General features: G+C 47.4%; 1 protein-coding gene across 3 annotated transcripts in view; it reads right to left on the reverse strand.

Moving 5' to 3' along the window:
• Positions 1-13193: 13193 nt before the first annotated feature.
• zmp:0000001236 (mastermind-like protein 2) overlaps positions 13194-21303 on the reverse strand; it is a 177956-nt gene continuing 169846 nt past the window's right edge. For all 3 annotated transcript variants that reach the window (XM_046293599.1, XM_046293597.1, XM_046293598.1), the window contains 2 exons: positions 15692-15797; positions 13194-15553 (listed from right to left, as the gene is read on the reverse strand). In XM_046293599.1, coding sequence (XP_046149555.1) covers positions 14583-15553; positions 15692-15797 — 1077 coding nt within the window. In that variant the 3' untranslated portion in view covers positions 13194-14582. The remainder of the gene's footprint in view (positions 15554-15691; positions 15798-21303) is intronic.

Genomic DNA, 21303 nt, shown 5'->3' on the forward strand with positions numbered 1-21303 from the left:
GAGAATATCCTCCTTGATACATGGGAGTCGTCTAGGAGTAATGGAGGACAGCGACGATGCATGGAGGGTCCGCCTGCCAGTGAAACAGCCCAATGGAGGGGCAACCATAGTGAGATATACGTTTTTTGGGGGAAGGGCACAATGGGCGGTCGGCCAAAGATATACATGGAGGAGGTTTAATATCCCAGACTCCGTCGGAGTCGATGGAGCAGTTTGAGGAGGGATATTGGAGAGAGATGTTGGCTAGGAGGTATACACTGACTGCAGCGCAGGCGTTAATATCCTGACCTTTGAATGGAGAGCGTGTCATCAGTCCGGTGAAACCAGTGCCGGCTCCACACACAGGCCTCCAGTGCGCCTAATGAGATATACATTCCCAGCCCTGAACCTCCATTCAAAGGGATATCAACCAGATTATTTTTTCAGTCCCCAGTCCCGGCTTTTATTTTGAAAAATGGGCGTGGATCAGCTCTCAGAGTGACCGGCTCCATGGCCGGATCCGCGGTTATAAAAAACTGAGCAGGTGCATTAAGGTTATATATATATGTCGTTCCTTTCCTGCACCGGAGAACAAAAGGAACATTTGTTGTGTAACACCGATGCCAGATTGGGGATTGGGGTTCTGATTTTCATGACCTAGCTACTTAATGCTTAGTGTACATAATGTTAGGCCCCCCTGGGTTCTCCATGTTTTTTTTAGGTCTTGACTAGGGAGGTTTCTAGGTATTATATTTCTATGTTGGTGTATGTGTATGGTTCCCAATTGAAGGCAGCTGATAATCGTTACCTCTAATTGTGGATCATAATTAGTGTGTCTTTTTTCCCCACCTGCGATGTGGGATATTGTTTTGTAGGCTCTGTATGTGCCTATGTGGTCTACATGTTTCACGGTCATTATATCTTTTGTTGTTTTTGGAAGTTTCACTTCGTAAAAATGTGGAACTCTACTCACGCTGCGCCTTGGTCCAATTATTCATACGACGGTCGTGACATTCGATCTGCTTTGATATCGTTGAGTTGGAATAAAGTTATCTTTATATATTTGTTTTTTTGTCGTTGTCACTTATTAAGCATCCTAAGTATTTGATATTTTTTGTGTTCCACTTAAAACTTCCCGTTAGCGGGATTCTATGTGACAACAGCCAATGAGAAAGTGCAGGGCGCCAAATTCAAAACAACAGAAATCTCATAATTAAAATTCCTCAAACATTCATGTATCTTATACCGTTTTAAAGGTAATCTTGTTGTTAATCCCACTACAGTGTCCGATGTCAAATAGGATTTATGGCGAAAGCAGCACAAACGGTTATGTTAGGTCACCAACAAGCCACAGAATAAACACAGCCATTTTCCTAGCCAAAGAGAGGAGTCACAAAAAGCACAAAGAGATAAAATGAATCACTAACCTTTGATGATCTTCATCAGATGACACTCATAGGAATTCATGTTAAATCAAATCAAATCAAATTTTATTTGTCACATACACATGGTAAGCAGATGTTAATGCGAGTGTAGCGAAATGCTTGTGCTTCTAGTTCTGACAATGCAGTAATAACCAACAATAACCAACCTTATAGAAACAAGTGTAAGGGGATAAAGAATATGTACATAAGATATATGAATGAGTGATGGTACAGAGCAGCATAGGCAAGATACAGTAAATGGTATCGAGTACAGTATATACATATGAGATGAGTATGTAAACAAAGTGGCATAGTTAAAGTGGCTAGTGATACATGTATTACATAAGGATGCAGTAGATGATATAGAGTACAGTATATACGTATACATATGAGATGAATAATGTAGGGTATGTAAACATTATATTAGGTAGCATTGTTTAAAGTGGCTAGTGATATGTTTTACATCATTTCCCATCAATTCCCATTATTAAAGTGGCTGGAGTTGAGTCAGTGTGTTGGCAGCAGCCACTCAATGTTAGTGGTGGCTGTTTAAAAGTCTGATGGCCTTGAGATAGAAGCTGTTTTTCAGTCTCTCGGTCCCAGCTTTGATGCACCTGTACTGACCTCGCCTTCTGGATGATAGCGGGGTGAACAGGCAGTGGCTCGGGTGGTTGTTGTCCTTGATGATCTTTATGGCCTTCCAGTGACATCGGGTGGTGTAGGTGTCCTGGAGGGCAGGTAGTTTGCCCCCGGTGATGCGTTGTGCAGACCTCACTACCCTCTGGAGAGCCTTATGGTTGTGGGCGGAGCAGTTGCCGTACCAGGCGGTGTTACAGCCCGACAGGATGCTCTCGATTGTGCATCTGTAGAAGTTTGTAGTGCTTTTGGTGACAAGCCAAATTTCTTCAGCCTCCTGAGGTTGAAGAGGCGCTGCTGCGCCTTCTTCACGATGTTGTCTGTGTGGGTGGACCAATTCAGTTTGTCTGTGATGTGTACGCCGAGTAACTTAAAACTTAATACTCTCTCCACTACTGTTCCATCGATGTTTCCTGAAGTCCACAATCATCTCCTTAGTTTTGTTGACGTTGAGTGTGAGGTTATCTTCCTGACACCACACTCCGAGGGCACTCACCTCCTCCCTGTAGGCCGTCTCGTCGTTGTTGGTAATCAAGCCTACCAATGTTGTGTCGTCCGCAAACTTGATGATTGAGTTGGAGGCGTGCGTGGCCACGCAGTCGTGGGTGAACAAGGAGCACAGGAGAGGGCTCAGAACGCACCCTTGTGGGGCCCCAGTGTTGAGGATCAGCGGGGTGGAGATGTTGTTGCCTACCCTCACCACCTGGGGGCGGCCCGTCAGGAAGTCCAGTACCCAGTTGCACAGGGCGGGGTCGAGACCCAGGGTCTCGAGCTTGATGACGAGCTTGGAGGGCACTATGGTGTTAAATGCCGAGCTGTAGTCGATCAACAGCATTCTCACATAGGTATTCCTCTTGTCCAGATGGGTTAGGGCAGTGTGCAGTGTGGTTGAGATTGCATCGTCTGTGGACCTATTTGGGCGGTAAGCAAATTGGAGTGGGTCTAGTGTGTCAGGTAGGGTGGAGGTGATATGGTCCTTGACTAGTCTCTCAAAGCACTTCATGATTATCTCAGCTACCTTAGCTTTCTTGGGAACAGGAACAATGGTGGCTCTCTTGAAGCATGTGGGAACAACAGACTGGGATAGGGATTGATTGAATATGTCCGTAAACACACCGGCCAGCTGGTCTGCGCATGCTCTGAGGGTGTGGCTGGGGATGCCGTCTGGGCCTGCAGACTTGCGAGGGTTAACACGTTTAAATGTTTTCCTCACGTCAGCTGCAGTGAAGGAGAGTCCGCATGTTTTAGTTGCGGGCAATGTCAGTGGCACTGTATTGTCCTCAAATCGGGCAAAAAAGTTATTTAGTCTGCCTGGGAGCAAAACATCCTGGTCCGTGATGGTGCTGGTTTTCTTTTTGTAACCCGTGATTGACTGTAGACCCTGCCACATACCTCTTGTGTCTGAGCCGTTGAATTGAGATTCTACTTGTTTGATTGCCTTGCGGAGGGAATAGTTACACTGTTTGTATTTGGTCATGTTTCCAGTCACCTTGCCCTGATTAAAAGCAGTAGTTCGCACTTTCAGTTTCACGCGAATGCTGCCATCAATCCACGGTTTCTGGTTTGGGAATGTTTTAATCGTTGCTATGGGAACGACATCTTCAACGCACGTTCTAATGAACTCGCACACCGAATCAGCGTATTCGTCAATGTTGTCGTCTGACGCAATACGGAACATATCCCAGTCCACGTGATGGAAGCAGTCTTGGAGTGTGGAATCAGATTGGTCGGACCAGCGTTGAACAGACCTCAGCGCGGGAGCTTCTTGTTTTAGCTTCTGTCTGTAGGCAGGGATCAGCAAAATGGAGTCGTGGTCAGCTTTTCCGAAAGGAGGGCGGGGCAGGGCCTTATATGCGTCGCGGAAGTTGGAATAGCAATGATCCAAGGTTTTTCCAGCCCTGGTTGCGCAATCGATATGCTGATAAAATTTAGGGAGTCTTGTTTTCAGATTAGCCTTGTTAAAATCCCCAGCTACAATGAATGCAGCCTCCGGATATATGGATTCCAGTTTGCAAAGAGTCAAATAAAGTTCGTTCAGAGCCATCGATGTGTCTGCTTGGGGGGGATATATATACGGCTGTGATTATAATCGAAGAGAATTCCCTTGGTAGATAATGCGGTCTACATATGATTGTGAGGAATTCTAAATCAGGTGAACAGAAGGACTTGAGTTCCTGTATGTTGTTATTGTCATGTTTTGTCTTATATTGTCTTGTCATTTTGCTTTTCCTTCTGTTCGTTTTCCCCCTGCTGGTCTTTTTAGGTTCGTTCCCTTTTTTCTCTCTCCCTCCCTCTCTCTCTTCTCTCTATCGTTCCGTTCCTGCTCCCAGCTGTTCCTATTCCCCTAATCAATCATTTAGTCTTTCCACACCTGTTCCCTATCTTTTCCCCTGATTAGAGTCCCTATTTCTCCCCTTGTTTTCCGTTTCTGTCCTGTCGGATCCTTGTATATTGTTCACCGTGCTGTGTCTTTGTCTCGCCCTGTCGTGTCGTGTTTCCCTCAGATGCTGCGTGGTGAGCAGGTGTCTGAGTCTGCTACGGTCAGTGCCTTCCCGAGGCAACCTACAGTTTATGATCGAGTCTCCAGTCTGTTCTCGTCATTACGAGTGGAATTGTTTTTTATGCTTTATTTACCGCTCCGATTGGTCTAGGAGTATTGCATATTTCCTTTACTGGATTAAAGACTCTGTTTTCGCCAAGTCGCTTTTGGGTCCTCATTCACCTGCATAACAGAAGGATCCGACCAAAGAATGGACCCAGCGACTACAGACGCTCGTAACACTGCCGTCGAGATCCAAGGAGCCATGCTCGGCAGACACGAGCAGGAATTGTCTGCTCGCTCGTTTTCTGGAGGGACTCCACGCAGTGGTTAAAGATGAGATTCTCTCCCGGGAGGTTCCTTCCAGTGTGGACTCTTTGATTGCTCTCGCCATCCGCATAGAACGACGGGTAGATCTTCGTCACCAAGCTCGTGGAAGAGAGCTCGCGTTAACGGTGTTTCCCTGCTCCGCATCGCAACCATCTCCCTCCTCTGGCTCAGAGACTGAGCCCATGCAGCTGGGAGGTATTCGCATCTCGACTAAGGAGAGGGACCGGAGGATCACCAACCGCCTGTGCCTCTATTGCGGACTTGCTGGACATTTTGTCAATTCATGTCCAGTAAAAGCCAGAGCTCATCAGTAAGCGGAGGGCTACTGGTGAGCGCTACTACTCAGGTCTCTCCATCTAGATCCTGTACTACTATGTCGGTCCATCTACGCTGGACCGGTTCGGGTGCTACATGCAGTGCCTTGATAGACTCTGGGGCTGAGGGTTGTTTCATGGACGAAGCATGGGCTCGGAAACATGACATTCCTTTCAGACAGTTAGACAAGCCTACGCCCATGTTCGCCTTAGATGGTAGTCATCTTCCCAGTATCAGATTTGAGACACTACCTTTAACCCTCACAGTATCTGGTAACCACAGTGAGACTATTTCTTTTTGATTTTTCGTTCACCTTTTACACCTGTTGTTTTGGGTCATCCCTGGCTAGTATGTCATAATCCTTCTATTAATTGGTCTAGTAATTCTATCCTATCCTGGAACGTTTCTTGTCATGTGAAGTGTTTAATGTCTGCCATCCCTCCCGTTTCTTCTGTCCCCACTTCTCAGGAGGAACCTGGCGATTTGACAGGAGTGCCGGAGGAATATCATGATCTGCGCACGGTCTTCAGTCGGTCCCGAGCCAACTCCCTTCCTCCTCACCGGTCGTATGATTGTAGTATTGATCTCCTTCCGGGGACCACTCCTCCTCGGGGTAGACTATACTCTCTGTCGGCTCCCGAACGTAAGGCTCTCGAGGATTATTTGTCTGTGTCTCTTGACGCCGGTACCATAGTGCCTTCTTCCTCTCCGGCCGGGGCGGGGTTTTTTTTTGTTAAGAAAAAGGACGGTACTCTGCGCCCCTGCGTGGATTATCGAGGGCTGAATGACATAACGGTTAAGAATCGTTATCCGCTTCCCCTTATGTCATCAGCCTTCGAGATTCTGCAGGGAGCCAGGTGCTTTACTAAGTTGGACCTTCGTAACGCTTACCATCTCGTGCGCATCAGAGAGGGGGACGAGTGGAAAACGGCGTTTAACACTCCGTTAGGGCATTTTGAGTACCGGGTTCTGCCGTTTGGTCTCGCCAATGCGCCAGCTGTTTTTCAGGCATTAGTTAATGATGTTCTGAGAGACATGTTGAACATCTTTGTTTTTGTCTACCTTGACGATATCCTGATTTTTTCACCGTTACTCGAGATTCATGTTCAGCACGTTCAACGTGTTCTCCAGCGCCTTTTAGAGAATTGTCTCTACGTGAAGGCTGAGAAGTGCTCTTTTCATGTCTCCTCCGTTGCTTTTCTCGGTTCCGTTATTTCCGCTGAAGGCATTCAGATGGATTCCGCTAAGGTCCAAGCTGTCAGTGAGTGGTCCGTTCCAAGGTCACGTGTCGAGTTGCAGCGCTTTCTAGGTTTCGCTAATTTCTATCAGCGTTTCATTCGTAATTTTGGTCAAGTTGCTGCCCCTCTCACAGCTCTTACTTCTGTCAAGACGTGTTTTAAGTGGTCCGGTTCCGCCCAGGGAGCTTTTGATCTTCTAAAAGAACGTTTTACGTCCGCTCCTATCCTCGTTACTCCTGACGTCACTAGACAATTCATTGTCGAGGTTGACGCTTCAGAGGTAGGCGTGGGAGCCATTCTATTCCAGCGCTTCCAGTCTGACGATAAGGTTCATCCTTGCGCTTATTTTTCTCATCGCCTGTCGCCATCTGAACGCAACTATGATGTGGGTAACCGCGAACTGCTCGCCATCCGCTTAGCCCTAGGCGAATGGCGACAGTGGTTGGAGGGGGCGACCGTTCCTTTTGTCGTTTGGACAGACCATAAGAACCTTGAGTACATCCGTTCTGCCAAACGACTTAATGCTCGTCAAGCTCGTTGGGCGTTGTTTTTCGCTCGTTTCGAGTTTGTGATTTCTTACCGTCCGGGTAGCAAGAACACCAAGCCTGATGCCTTATCCCGTCTTTTTAGTTCTTCTGTGGCTTCTACTGATCCCGAGGGGATTCTTCCTTATGGGCGTGTTGTCGGGTTGACAGTCTGGGGAATTGAAAGACAGGTTAAGCAAGCACTCACGCACACTGCGTCGCCGCGCGCTTGTCCTAGTAACCTTCTTTTCGTTCCTGTTTCTACTCGTCTGGCTGTTCTTCAGTGGGCTCACTCTGCCAAGTTAGCTGGTCATCCCGGCGTTCGAGGCACTCTTGCTTCTATTCGCCAGCGCTTTTGGTGGCCGACTCAGGAGCGTGACACGCGCCGTTTCATGGCTGCTTGTTCGGACTGCGCGCAGACTAAGTCAGGTAACTCTCCTCCTGCCGGTCGTCTCAGACCGCTTCCCATTCCTTCTCGACCATGGTCTCACATCGCCCTAGACTTCATTACCGGTCTGCCTTTGCCTGCGGGGAAGACTGTGATTCTTACGGTTGTCGATAGGTTCTCTAAGGCGGCACATTTCATTCCCCTCGCTAAACTTCCTTCCGCTAAGGAGACGGCACAAATCATCATCGAGAATGTGTTCAGAATTCATGGCCTCCCCGTTAGACGCCGTTTCAGACAGAGGCCCGCAATTCACGTCACAGTTTTGGAGGGAGTTCTGTCGTTTGATTGGTGCGTCCGTCAGTCTCTCTTCCGGGTTTCATCCCCAGTCTAACGGTCAAGCAGAGAGGGCCAATCAGACGATTGGTCGCATACTACGCAGCCTTTCTTTCAGAAACCCTGCGTCTTGGGCAGAACAGCTCCCTGGGCAGAATACGCTCACAACTCGCTTCCTTCGTCTGCTACCGGGTTATCTCCGTTTCAGAGTAGTCTGGGTTACCAGCCTCCTCTGTTCTCATCCCAGCTTGCCGAGTCCAGCGTTCCCTCCGCTCAAGCGTTTGTCCAACGTTGTGAGCGCACCTGGAGGAGGGTGAGGTCTGCACTTTGCCGTTACAGGGCACAGACTGTGAGAGCCGCCAATAAACGTAGGATTAAGAGTCCAAGGTATTGTTGCGGCCAGAGAGTGTGGCTTTCCACTCGCAACCTTCCTCTTACGACAGCTTCTCGTAAGTTGACTCCGCGGTTCATTGGTCCGTTCCGTGTCTCCCAGGTCGTCAATCCTGTCGCTGTGCGACTGCTTCTTCCGCGACATCTTCGTCGCGTCCATCCTGTCTTCCATGTCTCCTGTGTCAAGCCCTTTCTTCGCACCCCCCGTTCGTCTTCCCTCCCCCCCTCCCTGTCGAGAGCGCACCTATTTACAAGGTACGTAGGATCATGGACATGCGTTCTCGGGGACGGGGTCACCAATACTTAGTGGATTGGGAGGGTTACGGTCCTGAGGAGGGGAGTTGGGTTCCGTCTCGGGACGTGCTGGACCGTTCACTGATTGATGATTTCCTCCGTTGCCGCCAGGATTCCTCCTCGAGTGCGCCAGGAGGCGCTCGGTGAGTGGGGGGGGTACTGTCATGTTTTGTCTTATATTGTCTTGTCATTTTGCTTTTCCTTCTGTTCGTTTTCCCCCTGCTGGTCTTTTTAGGTTCGTTCCCTTTTTTCTCTCTCCCTCCCTCTCTCTCTTCTCTCTATCGTTCCGTTCCTGCTCCCAGCTGTTCCTATTCCCCTAATCAATCATTTAGTCTTTCCACACCTGTTCCCTATCTTTTCCCCTGATTAGAGTCCCTATTTCTCCCCTTGTTTTCCGTTTCTGTCCTGTCGGATCCTTGTATATTGTTCACCGTGCTGTGTCTTTGTCTCGCCCTGTCGTGTCGTGTTTCCCTCAGATGCTGCGTGGTGAGCAGGTGTCTGAGTCTGCTACGGTCAGTGCCTTCCCGAGGCAACCTACAGTTTATGATCGAGTCTCCAGTCTGTTCTCGTCATTACGAGTGGAATTGTTTTTTATGCTTTATTTACCGCTCCGATTTGTCTAGGAGTATTGCATATTTCCTTTACTGGATTAAAGACTCTGTTTTCGCCAAGTCGCTTTTGGGTCCTCATTCACCTGCATAACAGTTATGACCACACCACGTCTCGTTAACCATAAAGCATACGCCCCCGCCCCTCTTCTTACCAGAAAGATGTTTGTTTCTGTCGGCGCGATGCGTGGAGAAACCAGCTGGCTGCACCGTCTCCGATAGCGTCTCTCCAGTGAGCCATGTTTCCGTGAAGCAAAGAACGTTACAGTCTCTGATGTCCCTCTGGAATACTACCCTTGCTCGGATTTCATCAACCTTGTTGTCAAGAGACTGGACTTTGGCAAGGAGAATGCTAGGGAGTGGTGCACGATGTGCCCGTCTCCGGAGTCTGACCAGAAGACCGCTTCGTTTTCCCCTTTTTCAAAGTTGTTTTTAGGGGTCGCCGGCTGGGATCCATTCCGTTGTCCTGGGTGAAAGGCAGTACACAGGATCCGCTTCGCGAAAGTCATATTCTTGGTCATACTGATGGTGAGTTGACGCTGCTCTTATGTTCAGTTGTTCAACTCGACTGTATGTAATGAAACCTAAGATGACCTGGGGTACCAATGTAAGAAATAACACGTGAAAAAACAAAAAACTGCATCTTTTTGCACAATACATGTATGTTTTGTTTGATAAAGTTCATATTTATATCAAAAAATCTGAGTTTACATTGGCGCGTTATGTTCACTAGTTCCAAAAACATCCAGTGATTTTGCAAAGCCACATTGATTCAACAGAAATACTCATCATAAATATAGATTAAAATACAAGTTATACATGTGGAATTATAGATATACCTCTCCTTAATGCAACCGCTGTGTCAGATTTCACATTTTTTTTACGGAAAGAGCAAACCATGCAATAATCTGAGAACGGTGCCCAGAAAACAAATAAAATGATCTGTGATGTAGGAGTCAACAGAAATAACATTATAAATATTCCCTTACTTTTGTTGATCTTCATCAGAATGCACTCCCAGGAATCCTAGTTCCACAATAAATGTTTGATTTGTTCGATAATATCCATTATTTATGTCCAAATAGCTACTTCTGTTAAACGCACGTGCAGGTCTAGCATAACATCGGACAAAAACTTTTAAAAAGTTACATTGCAGGTCTTAGAAACATTTCAAACTAAGTATAGAATCAATCTTTAGGATGTTTTTATCATAAATCTTCAATAACGTTCCAACCGGAGAATTCCTTTGTATGTAGAGAAGCAATGGAAAGCAGGTCGCTATCATGTGAATTGCGTGTGACCAGACATCTGACTCATTCAGCTCCACATCACAGTAGAAGCCTCATTCAAGTTTCTAAAGACGGTTGACATCTAGTGGAAGCCATAGGAATTGCAACTTTATCCATATCCCACTGTGTATTCAATAGGTGCTGGGTTGAATATCGACCAACCTTAGATTTCCCACTTCCTGTTTGGATTTCTTCTCAGGTTTTTGTCTGCCATATGAGTTCTGTTATACTCACAGACCTCGTTCAAACAGTTTTAGAAACTTCAGAGTGTTTTATATCCAATACTAATAATAACATGCATATATTAGCAACTATGACTGAGGAGCAGGCCGTTTACTCGGGGCACCTTTCATCCAAGCTACTCAATACTGCCCCTGCAGCGATAAGAAGTTAAAGGACTGCTGTATATCACGAGTTATATATAAATAATAATATATGCCATTTAGCAGACGCTTTTATCCAAAGCGACTTACAGTCATGTGTGCATACATTCTACGTGTGGGTGGTCCCGGGGATCAAACCCACTACCCTGGCGTTACAAGCGCCATGCTCTACCAACTGAGCTACAGAAGGACCATAATTATTTATCCTTTTCCTATTGCCATTTTGTTTTTCTCCACATTTATTTTATATCCTGAGACTAGAGTATTCTGAAAATATTTTTAGCAAAATTGTGTTTTCAATATTGGTCAGGTGTATCAGGAGATCATCTGCAAATAAGTTTAGTTGCTATTCATGTTTACCAATACTGATACCTGTTACGTTTGGGTCCGATCTGATTATTTCTGCAAGGTTCAATTGCCAGTGCAAACAGGAGGGGGGAGAGGGGACATCCGTGTCTTGTGCCTCTTCCAAAAGCAATTTCATCAGAGAATGTATTATGTGTGTATATTTTTGGTTTAGGACATTCATACAATATGTTTATAAAATGTATTATTTCTGCTGGAAAGTACAAAGTTTCCAAAGATTTGAATAGAAAATTAACAGCCATTATTAATAAATCTATAGATATATCTGGTCATTTATGAACATTTGAACATCCTGGCCATGTTCTGTTATAATCTCCACCCGGCACAGCCAGAAGAGGACTGGCCACCCCACATATGCTCTCTCTAATTCTCTCTTTCTTTCTCTCTCTCGGAGGACCTGAGCCCTAGGACCGTGCCCCAGGACTACCTGACATGATGACTCCTTGCGGTCCCCAGTCCACCTGGCCGTGCTGCTGCTCCAGTTTCAACTGTTCTGCCTTATTATTATACGATCATGCTGGTCATTTATGAACATTTGAACATCTTGGCCATGTTCTGTTATAATCTCCACCCGGCACAGCCAGAAGAGGACTGGCCACCCCACATAGCCTGGTTTCTCTCTAGGTTTCTTCCTAGGTTTTGGCCTTTCTAGGGAGTTTTTCCTAGCCACCGTGCTTCTACACCTGCATTGTTTGCTGTTTGGGGTTTTAGGCTGGGTTTCTGTACAGCACTTTGAGATATCAGCTGATGTACGAAGGGCTATATAAATAAATAAATAAAATATAAATTATAAATTATAAATAAATTTGATTTGATATTTTTGCATATTATTTTAAACTGAAACATGTTCTTGTATGTTTGTGTCTATTTTTACTAAACCTTATTTTATTGACCTCGTCTGGTGAGACGTTTACCTTGTTTATATGTTTTATTTTTAATTTTATGGTCATAATTTATTACATTTATGGGTCTATAATCAGCAGGGGACTCCAGATTCTCCTGGTTTTAATATGACTGAAATAGCTGTTTGATACATGGAACTAGGAAGTACTACATTGAGTGACATGTGTGTTGTCATAATGTTGAATAGTATTCTATGTGGAAGCTATCCATTCCTGGTTCTCCATGCGAATGTTTTAACAGCATCGAATATGTTTTCTTGGGTGAACTGTTTTTAGTGATTATTTTTTTGTCTGCTGATAATTGAGTTGTTGAGTCTAAGAAAGCTGTTCTCTGTCCTCTATATCTACATTTGTAATGGGAAAGGTTTTTATACGACATATAGTTGATTAAAACACACTATTTTGCAAAGAAGGTCTACAGTAGCCTAAACAGCATTCTGTAGGGTAGCAACATGGTGTAGCCGGAGGACAGCTAGCCTCTGTCCTCCTCTGGGTACATTGACATTAATACAAAACCTAGGAGGCTCATGGTTCTCACCCCCTTCCATAGACGTACACAGTAATTATGACAACTTCCGGAGGATGTCCTCCAACCTATCAGAGCTCTTGCAGCATGAGCTGACATGTTGTCCACCCAATCAAAGGATCAGAGAATGAATCTAGTACTCAAAGCATAAGCTTTCATAAGCTACAGCTAACTAGCACTGCAGTGTATATCATGTGGAGAGTAGTTGACTCAGAGAGAGAGAGAAAGACAATAGTTGGAACAGTTTTAAACAAATTAATTTCTTCCAATATTTAGCTCTCTAAATAATCCTGATCTTTCCAGGAACAGGAACAGAAAGTACAAAGGCTCTTTATTTAAAAACATTTTTATTCATTAGATTGTTTATAATGTCGTATATATTTTTTTCTCCCAATAGATTATTAAATATTAGATCAAAAATAAATGGTTCCGGATGTGGCTTGCCGTTCAAACCAGGCGATAAGCCAGAAAAGTAGAAATAACATGAGTAAAAGTCACGTGTCTGTGGTACATATAACAAACACTTGAGACAGCATCATCATTCAAAACATGAAACACCACGATGGGTCTGGGGGGGTATATCCTGCCATGACGCTCTATTCCCTACTACAGTAATCTACTTCTGACCAGAGCATTATGTGGTAGAGCATAATAAAAGGGGAGGTATATCCTGTCATGACGCCCTATTCCCTACTACAGTACTACTACTTATGTGGTAGAGCATGACCAGAGCATTATGTGGTAGAGCATACTGGTAATAAAAGGGGAGGTATATCCTGTCATGACGCCCTATTCCCTACTACAGTACTCTACTTCTGACCAGAGCATTATGTGGTAGAGCATACTGGTAATAAAAGGGGAGGTATATCCTGTCATGACGCCCTATTCCCTACTACAGTACTCTACTTCTGACCAGAGCATTATGTGGTAGAGCATACTGGTAATAAAAGGGGAGGTATATCCTGCCATGACGCCCTATTCCCTACTACTGGTAATAAAAGGGGACTTACGGTGTCATTTGGGACAAAGTCTGGAAGTATGACAGCCACTTCCTGTTCATGGTTGGACCCCTCTACCCAATGTATTACAGGGCCCAGATGGCTCTAGTCACTAGCAGTACACTACCTCCCATATCTGTGTCAGAAATGACACCCTGTCCCCTACATAATGAAGACGGGGTAGTGCACTATGTATGGAATAGGGTGACATTTTTGGACGATACCCATGTTATGAAAAGAGAAAGGTTTGATAGAATATATTCAGAATCAGGTCAAGACGCTGTCAGAGAATCTTCTTATTCAATGAACCTTTATGATGTACTAAAATATTATTATACAGAATATATATTTCTTCACAGGAATACACAAAAAGTACAATTAGATATCAAATTATATATTGGGTTTACAAAATTACATTATAGCTTTGCAAATGTAATCCCTTTAGGTGAATTCTGACTCATGGCCATTCATGGTCTGTGTTTCAAATGATACCCTATTCTCTATATAGTGCACTACTTTCAACCATAGCCCTATGGATCCTGGTCAGAAGTAGTGCACTATAAAGGGAATAGGGTGCCATTTGGGATGCAGAACCCAAGGCCATCCATAGTCTCTGTATGGGGAAAGTTCTGCGTTTGCAGTTATCAGTCTTTATGGATGGGTCCTGGAGTTTATCCAGACCAGAAGAAGGGGGGAGCTCCTGGCTCTAGTTGGAGCCTATAATTAAGGCCAGGAGTTATTCCACACCACATGGCCCATCTAACCTGGAAAAACTCCTGACCAGCGCTCCCAATTATATGGAATGTTTTGATTGAAAAACTGGCCACCAATTCTGTGGAATTGTTCTACAGAAAAACTCTCTGGAATGAACCCCCTGAATTCATGAGAGCTGCATGGAAAAACTCTGGGCCCTATTTATGCAATCCCACATCATCCCGCTTTATGAGTGACCACCCAGGATATCATCGAGGTCACTTTATGAGTGACTGCCCAGGATCTCATCGAGGTCACTTTATGAGTGACTGCCCAGGATCTCATCGAGGTCACTTTATGAGTGACCACCCAGGATATCATCGAGGTCACTTTATGAGTGACTGCCCAGGATCTCATCGAGGTCACTTTATGAGTGACTGCCCAGGATCTCATCGAGGTTGATGTCTTTCATCCAGTCGTCGTTGCCGGATCCAGACTTCAGCAGCGAGTCGATGAAGTCTGAGTCAGTGTTGATCCCTGGGACGGTGTTGTCTCCCTCCTGGAGGAATTCAAAGGTCAGTCGGTTAACAGCCCGGCTGTTCTGGGTCTGGTAGCTTCCCCCAGGGTTGTGGTTATGTGGTGGGAAGACCCCGATGGAGCTGCCCCCAGGGTTGTGGTTATGTGGTGGGAAGACCCCGATGGAGCTGCCCCCAGGGGGAACCCTCTGCTCCGGAGAGGCCTGGTTGAGGCTTGGTAGCCCTGGCAGAGGAGGCATCATGGGTTGGTTGGGTCTGGGGTTGGTGGTGGTGGTGGAGCTGCGGAGGGCTGGGTTCAGAGGCAGCATGCCAATTTCTGGTGCCACCTGGTTGGGTGGGCCAGGGCCTATGTGCCGGGGGCCAGGAGGGTACTGGTGGCTGGACATGTCGAGCTGAGACTGGGAATGGGCACCCTGTGGTTGGAGCGAGTTCGGGGGCTGCCTTACCCCGAGAGACCCAGGGACCATGATGGGAGCTTTAGCTCCAGGAGGCCAGCCCATCACACCCCCCAGCCCGAGACCCTGCCCCTGACTGGGCATCCCTCCACCCTGTTGGCCTACTGATGTCCTTGAGGGATGTTGTACACTGGTAAGACCACCCACCTCAAACCCATTACCCTGGCCGTTGGGAGGACCAGGGAACCTGGACTTGTTTTGGTTGAGTCCTCCTCCGACTCCGAGTCCCATCTTGGTCTGGTTGTTGTGCTGTTGGATCTGGTGAGTGTGGGGGCCTCTTCCAAACCTCCAGTCCGTGGGAGGAGGGGTCATCTTGGATCCCGGGCCGCTGGGCATGTGGCAGGACATGGATAGAAGGTCACTCTGGTCAGACCCGTTGGTCGACAACGACTGGGAAGAACTCATACCTGAATACACAAAGATTGTTAGGATCCTGTTCTGATTGGCTCATACAGACACAAACAATGATGGAAAACCATTAAGAGCCAATACTGTTTTTTTCCTTCTTACATGGAAGCAATGAATGATTGAAATGAATGATGTACCTGTGAAAAGGCCTGTAGGTTGGACCATTCCTCGGGGCTGTTTATAGTCTGGTGGTGGTCTGGTTAGATGACGGTTAAACAGATCCTGGCTACTATTGATTTTGTCCTGAAACACAACAGAAAGAGACAATGAAACAACAATGACATTTTGTTTACATGTTCAAATCCAACATGAGATTGTCAGGGGTGGGATTGAAGGGGAATGCGTGGGAACTGTCTGAGTTCCCAAAGTGAAACATTTTGTAAGACAGAGTCACATGTTAACCTAGAGCTCAGAGTCACATGCTAACCTAGAGCTCAGAGTCAGATGTTAACATGATAACCTTGTCAGGATTTGGCCAGGGTTGTTCCGGTTTTTGGTCACTAGATGCCCCCATTGTGCCTTTTGACCTTTTGTTTTCCCTTGATCCCCATTATTATTTGCACCTGTGCCTCGTTTCCCCTGATTGTATTTAAACCCTTTGTTTTCCTCAGTTCTTTGCTCTGTGTTTGTATGTTAGCACCCAGCCCTAGTACTCTGTGAACTCTTGTTGTTCCCGGTGGACTCTCTTGTGAAACTGTTTTTTGTTCTTGTTTGTTTGTTTTTGAGTATCTTTTGAGGCTTTTTGTGCATAACCTTCCACCTTGTGGATTTACCTTTTTGTCTTGGAGGATTACCTTTGTTCTTGTGGAATTCCTTTTGAGGTTGTGGAGTTACATGTTTTCCTGAAGAACTTCACTTTTTACTTCATTAAATACACCGTCTCAAATACTGCTGTGTCTGCTTCATCTTCTGGGTTCTGCCGACTATTCGTGGCTCAGTTGGTTAAGTGACTGTTTCTCACTCTGGAGACCCGGGTTCGTAACCGGGTCCTGACAGAAACACAGAGCCAAAAATGAACCCAGAGGCAGCCAGTTCCCAGGACCTTGTTGCCATGCTGTCCCACCACCAGGAGACTGTCCAACGCCACGAAGCCGCCCTGGTTCAGCAAGAGGCCTTAATGGCTAGACATTCTCATCTTCTGTCGGAGATGCTGACTTCCATAAAGCAGATATCTGATCGACTTACCCCGGCAACAGTTCCCGTCCCAGTACCTCAGATTCACGTACCCATGGCAGTTAACCCTCTGGCTGAACCTCGTCTTCCACCTCCCCAACGGTTCTCAGGTGATCCAAGTGCTTGTAAAGGGTTTCTCACCCAATGTTCTCTCTCCTTCGAGCTGCAACCCTCGTCGTTCCCCACCGACCGGTCTAAGATCGAATATATCATCAACCTGCTGTCGGAAAAAGCCCTGGCCTGGGCTACTGCTGTGTGGGATGCCCATAGTTCCTGCTGTGCCAGCTACTCTGCCTTTGCTGAAGAATTCAAACGAGTGTTTCAAGGCCCAAGCAGTGGTCCTGACTCAGCCAAACAGCTCCTGACTCTACCAAGGTCGGCGTAGCGTGACGGACTATGCCATCCAGTTCCGCACGGTGGCAGCAGCGAGTGGCTGGAACAACGAGGCGCTCACGGTGTGCTTTCTGGAAGGCCTTTCCGACACTATCCAAGATGAACTGGCCACTCGGGAACCACCGGACAATCTCGAGTCCCTGATCAAGTTGGCCTCACATTTACATTTTACATTTAAGTCATTTAGCAGACGCTCTTATCCAGAGCGCCTCACGCATTGACCAGCGTCTGAGAGAGAGAGAACTCAACCGTAGACCTCTAGCCCCTATCAGTCCCAGCTCCGAGTCCCCACCTTTATCCTCGCTGGCTCCACCGGAACCCATGCAGATTGGACGCATCTTCCAGGCTGAGAGAGACAGCCGGATGAGGGAGCGACGCTGTCTATATTGCGGAAAACCGGGCCATTTCCGTTCCACGTGTCCCGGGCTCCAGGGAAACGCTCTGTCCCGTACATAACCTCCTCCCATCCGTCCAACTCCCGTCTGCTCATTCCAGTCACCCTTTCCTGGGACAACCACAAGCTTCACCTTCAAGCCTTGATAGACTCTGGAGCCGCAGGTAACTTCATGGATGGTGTCTGGGCGAAGGAGAATGGCATTCCCTCTGAACCTCTAAGTGACCCCATGAGGGTTACTACATTGGATGGAAGCCCTTTGGGATCTGGACTTGTCACTCATGTCACTACCTCCTTGCGACTTTCAGTTTCACAACACCAGGAATTGATGAACTTTCATTTGATCTCCTGTTCCGAGTTCCCTCTCGTCCTTGGATACCCCTGGCTTCACAGCCATAACCCTCACATCGACTGGTCTTTGGGCACTATCAAGCAGTGGGGTCCTACGTGCCAAGCTACTTGTATTTTCCCGAATTCTCCAGAGTCTTTAGAATCCGTCGACCTGACCCGAGTTCCCGAGTGTTACCATGACCTCAAACTGGTATTTAGCAAACAGAGGGCCACCATGCTACCACCCCATAGACCTTATGATTGCCCCATCGAACTGTTTCCGGGCACTTGCCCCCCCCCAGGGGTCGGATCTTTTCCCTATCTCCACCCGAACGAGCTGCTATGGATACCTACATCAAGGACGCTCTGGAAGCAGGCCTCATGCGTCCATCCACCTCCCCCGGCGGGAGCAGGGTTTTCTTTGTGGCCAAGAAAGACGGTGGATTACGTTCTTGCATCGACTACCGGGGACTCAATGCCATAACCGTCTGTAACCGTTACCCGCTACCCCTTATGGCCACAGCCTTCGAGCTGCTCCAGGAAGCAGTTGTTTTCACTAAGCTTGACCTGCGGAACGCATACCATCTTGTGCGGATCAGACCTGGTGACGAGTGGAAGACCGCTTTCAACACGCCTACTGGTCACTATGAATACTTGGTGATGCCCTTCGGCCTGACCAACGCCCCAGCGGTGTTCCAAGCGCTCATAAACGATGTGCTTAAGGATATGCTTAACATATTTGTGTTCGTTTACTTGGATGACATCCTCATCTTTTCGAGCTCTCTTCAAGAACACACTAAGCATGTCAGACAAGTACTCAAACGCCTCCTAGACAGCCATCTGTACGTTAAGCCGGAAAAATGTGAATTCCATTCATCCTGAGTACAATTCCTGGGTTTGTAGTGGAACCCGGTCGAGTCCAAATGGACCCCAGGAAGGTAGGGGCGGTAGCGGATTGGCCCACCCCCAAATCTGTTAAGGAAGTTCAGCGTTTCCTGGGCTTCACTAACTTTTACCGCAAGTTCAACAAGAACTTCAGCTTGGTGGCAGTCCCTCTCTCAGCTTTAACCAAGGGTGGCAATGCAAGGTTTTTGTGGGGAAGAGAAGCTGAGACGGCCTTCCAAGGACTCAAGCAGCACGTCCTCTCTGCTCCCATCCTGATACTACCGACTACGGATGAACCGTTTGTGGTGGAGGTAGACACCTCAGAGGTTGGTGTTGGAGCTGTCCTGTCTCAGAGGGGGGTGAAGACAAGAAGCTTCATCCGTGCGCTTTCTTCTCACACCGGCTTAACCCGGCTGAGAGGAACTACGATGTGGGGGATCGTGAACTCCTAGCGGTTAAGATGGCATTGAAGGAATGGAGACACTGGCTCGAGGGGGGCTTCTCACCCGTTTCAAGTGCTTACGGACCACAAAAATCTGGAGTATATCCAGCAGGCGAAGCGGTTGAACTCTTGACAAGCTAGATGGTCTTTTTTCTTCAATCGATTCCAGTTTATCCTCACCTATCGGCCCGGGTCGAAGAATCTCAAACCGGATGCCCTGTCCCGAGTCTACGTTCCTGCCATTCGAGATGACACGGACATGCCTGTCCTTCCTGCTGCTAAGATCGTGGCTCCGATCTCGTGGCAAGTTGAGGATACCGTGAGACGAGCTCAAGCTATTGAACCGGACCCGAAAGGAGGTCCTGCCAATCGGTTGTTTGTCCCCAAGGCAGTGAGGACTCAGGTCCTTCTGTGGGGGCACTCCTCTCGCCTCACCTGTCACCCGGGCGTAGGTCGCACCTTGGAGTTCATCCAGCGTAAGTGCTGGTGGCCTACCATAAGAGAAGACGTTGCCACTTTCGTCAATGCCTGTCCCGTGTGCTGCCAGGGAAAATCTTCTCACCTCCGCCCGCAAGGACTCCTTCACCCTTTACCTGTTCCCCACAGACCCTTGTCCCATATCTCGTTGGACTTTATTACTGGCTTTCCTCCATCCCATGGCAATACTACTATCCTAGTCATTATCGACAGGTTTTCAAAGGCGGCCAGGTTCGTCCCTCTGACTAAGTTACCTTCTGCCAAGGAAACGGCTGAGTTGGTAATTAATCATGTGTTCCGAGTCTTCGGCATTCCTCAAGATATGGTTTCTGACAGAGGTCCCCAGTTCGCCTCTAGGTTTTGGAAGGCCTTCTGCCAACTCATGGGGGCTTCTGCCAGTCTATCTTCAGCGTACCATCCGGAGTCCAACGGCCAAACTGAGAGGATGAATCAAGAGCTGGAAACCACCCTCTGATGTATGACTCGTAACAACCCGTCCACATGGTCGTCCTTCATTGTTTGGGCCGAATACGCGCACAACACCTTGCGCTCCTCCTCCACTGGTATGTCCCCGCACGAGTGTCAGTTTGGCTATGCCCCTCCATTGTTCCCGGACCAGGAGGCAGAAGTCAGAGTGCCTTCAGCCTTGAAGTTCGTCAGACGCTGTCGGCTTATGTGGAGGAAGACCCATCTTAATCTTATGCGTTCCTCACAGAGGTACCAACAACAAGCCAACAGACGTCGCCGTCCCGGGCCTACCCTGCGCCCCGGCGAGAGAGTCTGGCTCTCCACAAGAGACTTACCACTACGGGTGGAGTCTCGCAAGCTGTCCCAAAAATACATCGGTCCCTTTAAGGTTGCCAGGAGAGTTAACCCAGTTTCTTATCGCCTACACTTACCCAGATCCCTTAAGATTAATCCCACGTTTCACATTTCCTTATTAAAACCTGTTGTTTTTTCTCCCCTTGTCCCGGCAGACAGACCTCCCCCTCCGCCTCGTGTCATTGGAGGCCAGCCGGCTTATACCGTCCATCGGATACTGGATTCCCGCCGGGTGCAGCGGTCCTGGCAGTATCTGGTGGACTGGGAAGGCTACGGTCCCGAGGAGCGCTCCTGGGTTCCTGCCAAAGACATACTGGACCCTGACCTCATTCGTCAGTTCAGGGCCCTCCACCCTGAGAGAGCTGGTAGGAACGTCAGGAGCCGTTCCTAGGGGGGGATTCTGTCAGGATTTGGCCAGGGTTGTTCCGGTTTTTGGTCACTAGATGCCCCCATTGTGCCTTTTGACCTTTTGTTTTCCCTTGATCCCCATTATTATTTGCACCTGTGCCTCCTTTCCCCTGATTGTATTTAAATCCTTCGTTTTCCTCAGTTCTTTGCTCTGTGTTTGTATGTTAGCACCCAGCCCTAGTACTCTGTGAACTCTTGTTGTTCCCGGTGGACTCTCTTGTGAAACTGTTTTTTGTTCTTGTTTGTTTGTTTTTGAGTATCTTTTGAGGCTTTTTGTGCATAACCTTCCACCTTGTGGATTTACATTTTTGTCTTGGAGGATTACCTTTGTTCTTGTGGAATTCCTTTTGAGGTTGTGGAGTTACATGTTTTCCTGAAGAACTTCACTTTTTACTTCATTAAATACACCGTCTCAAGTACTGCTG

This window comes from Oncorhynchus gorbuscha, linkage group LG13 (assembly GCF_021184085.1).
Source record: "Oncorhynchus gorbuscha isolate QuinsamMale2020 ecotype Even-year linkage group LG13, OgorEven_v1.0, whole genome shotgun sequence".
In the NCBI taxonomy this organism is placed as follows: Eukaryota; Metazoa; Chordata; class Actinopteri; order Salmoniformes; family Salmonidae; genus Oncorhynchus; species Oncorhynchus gorbuscha.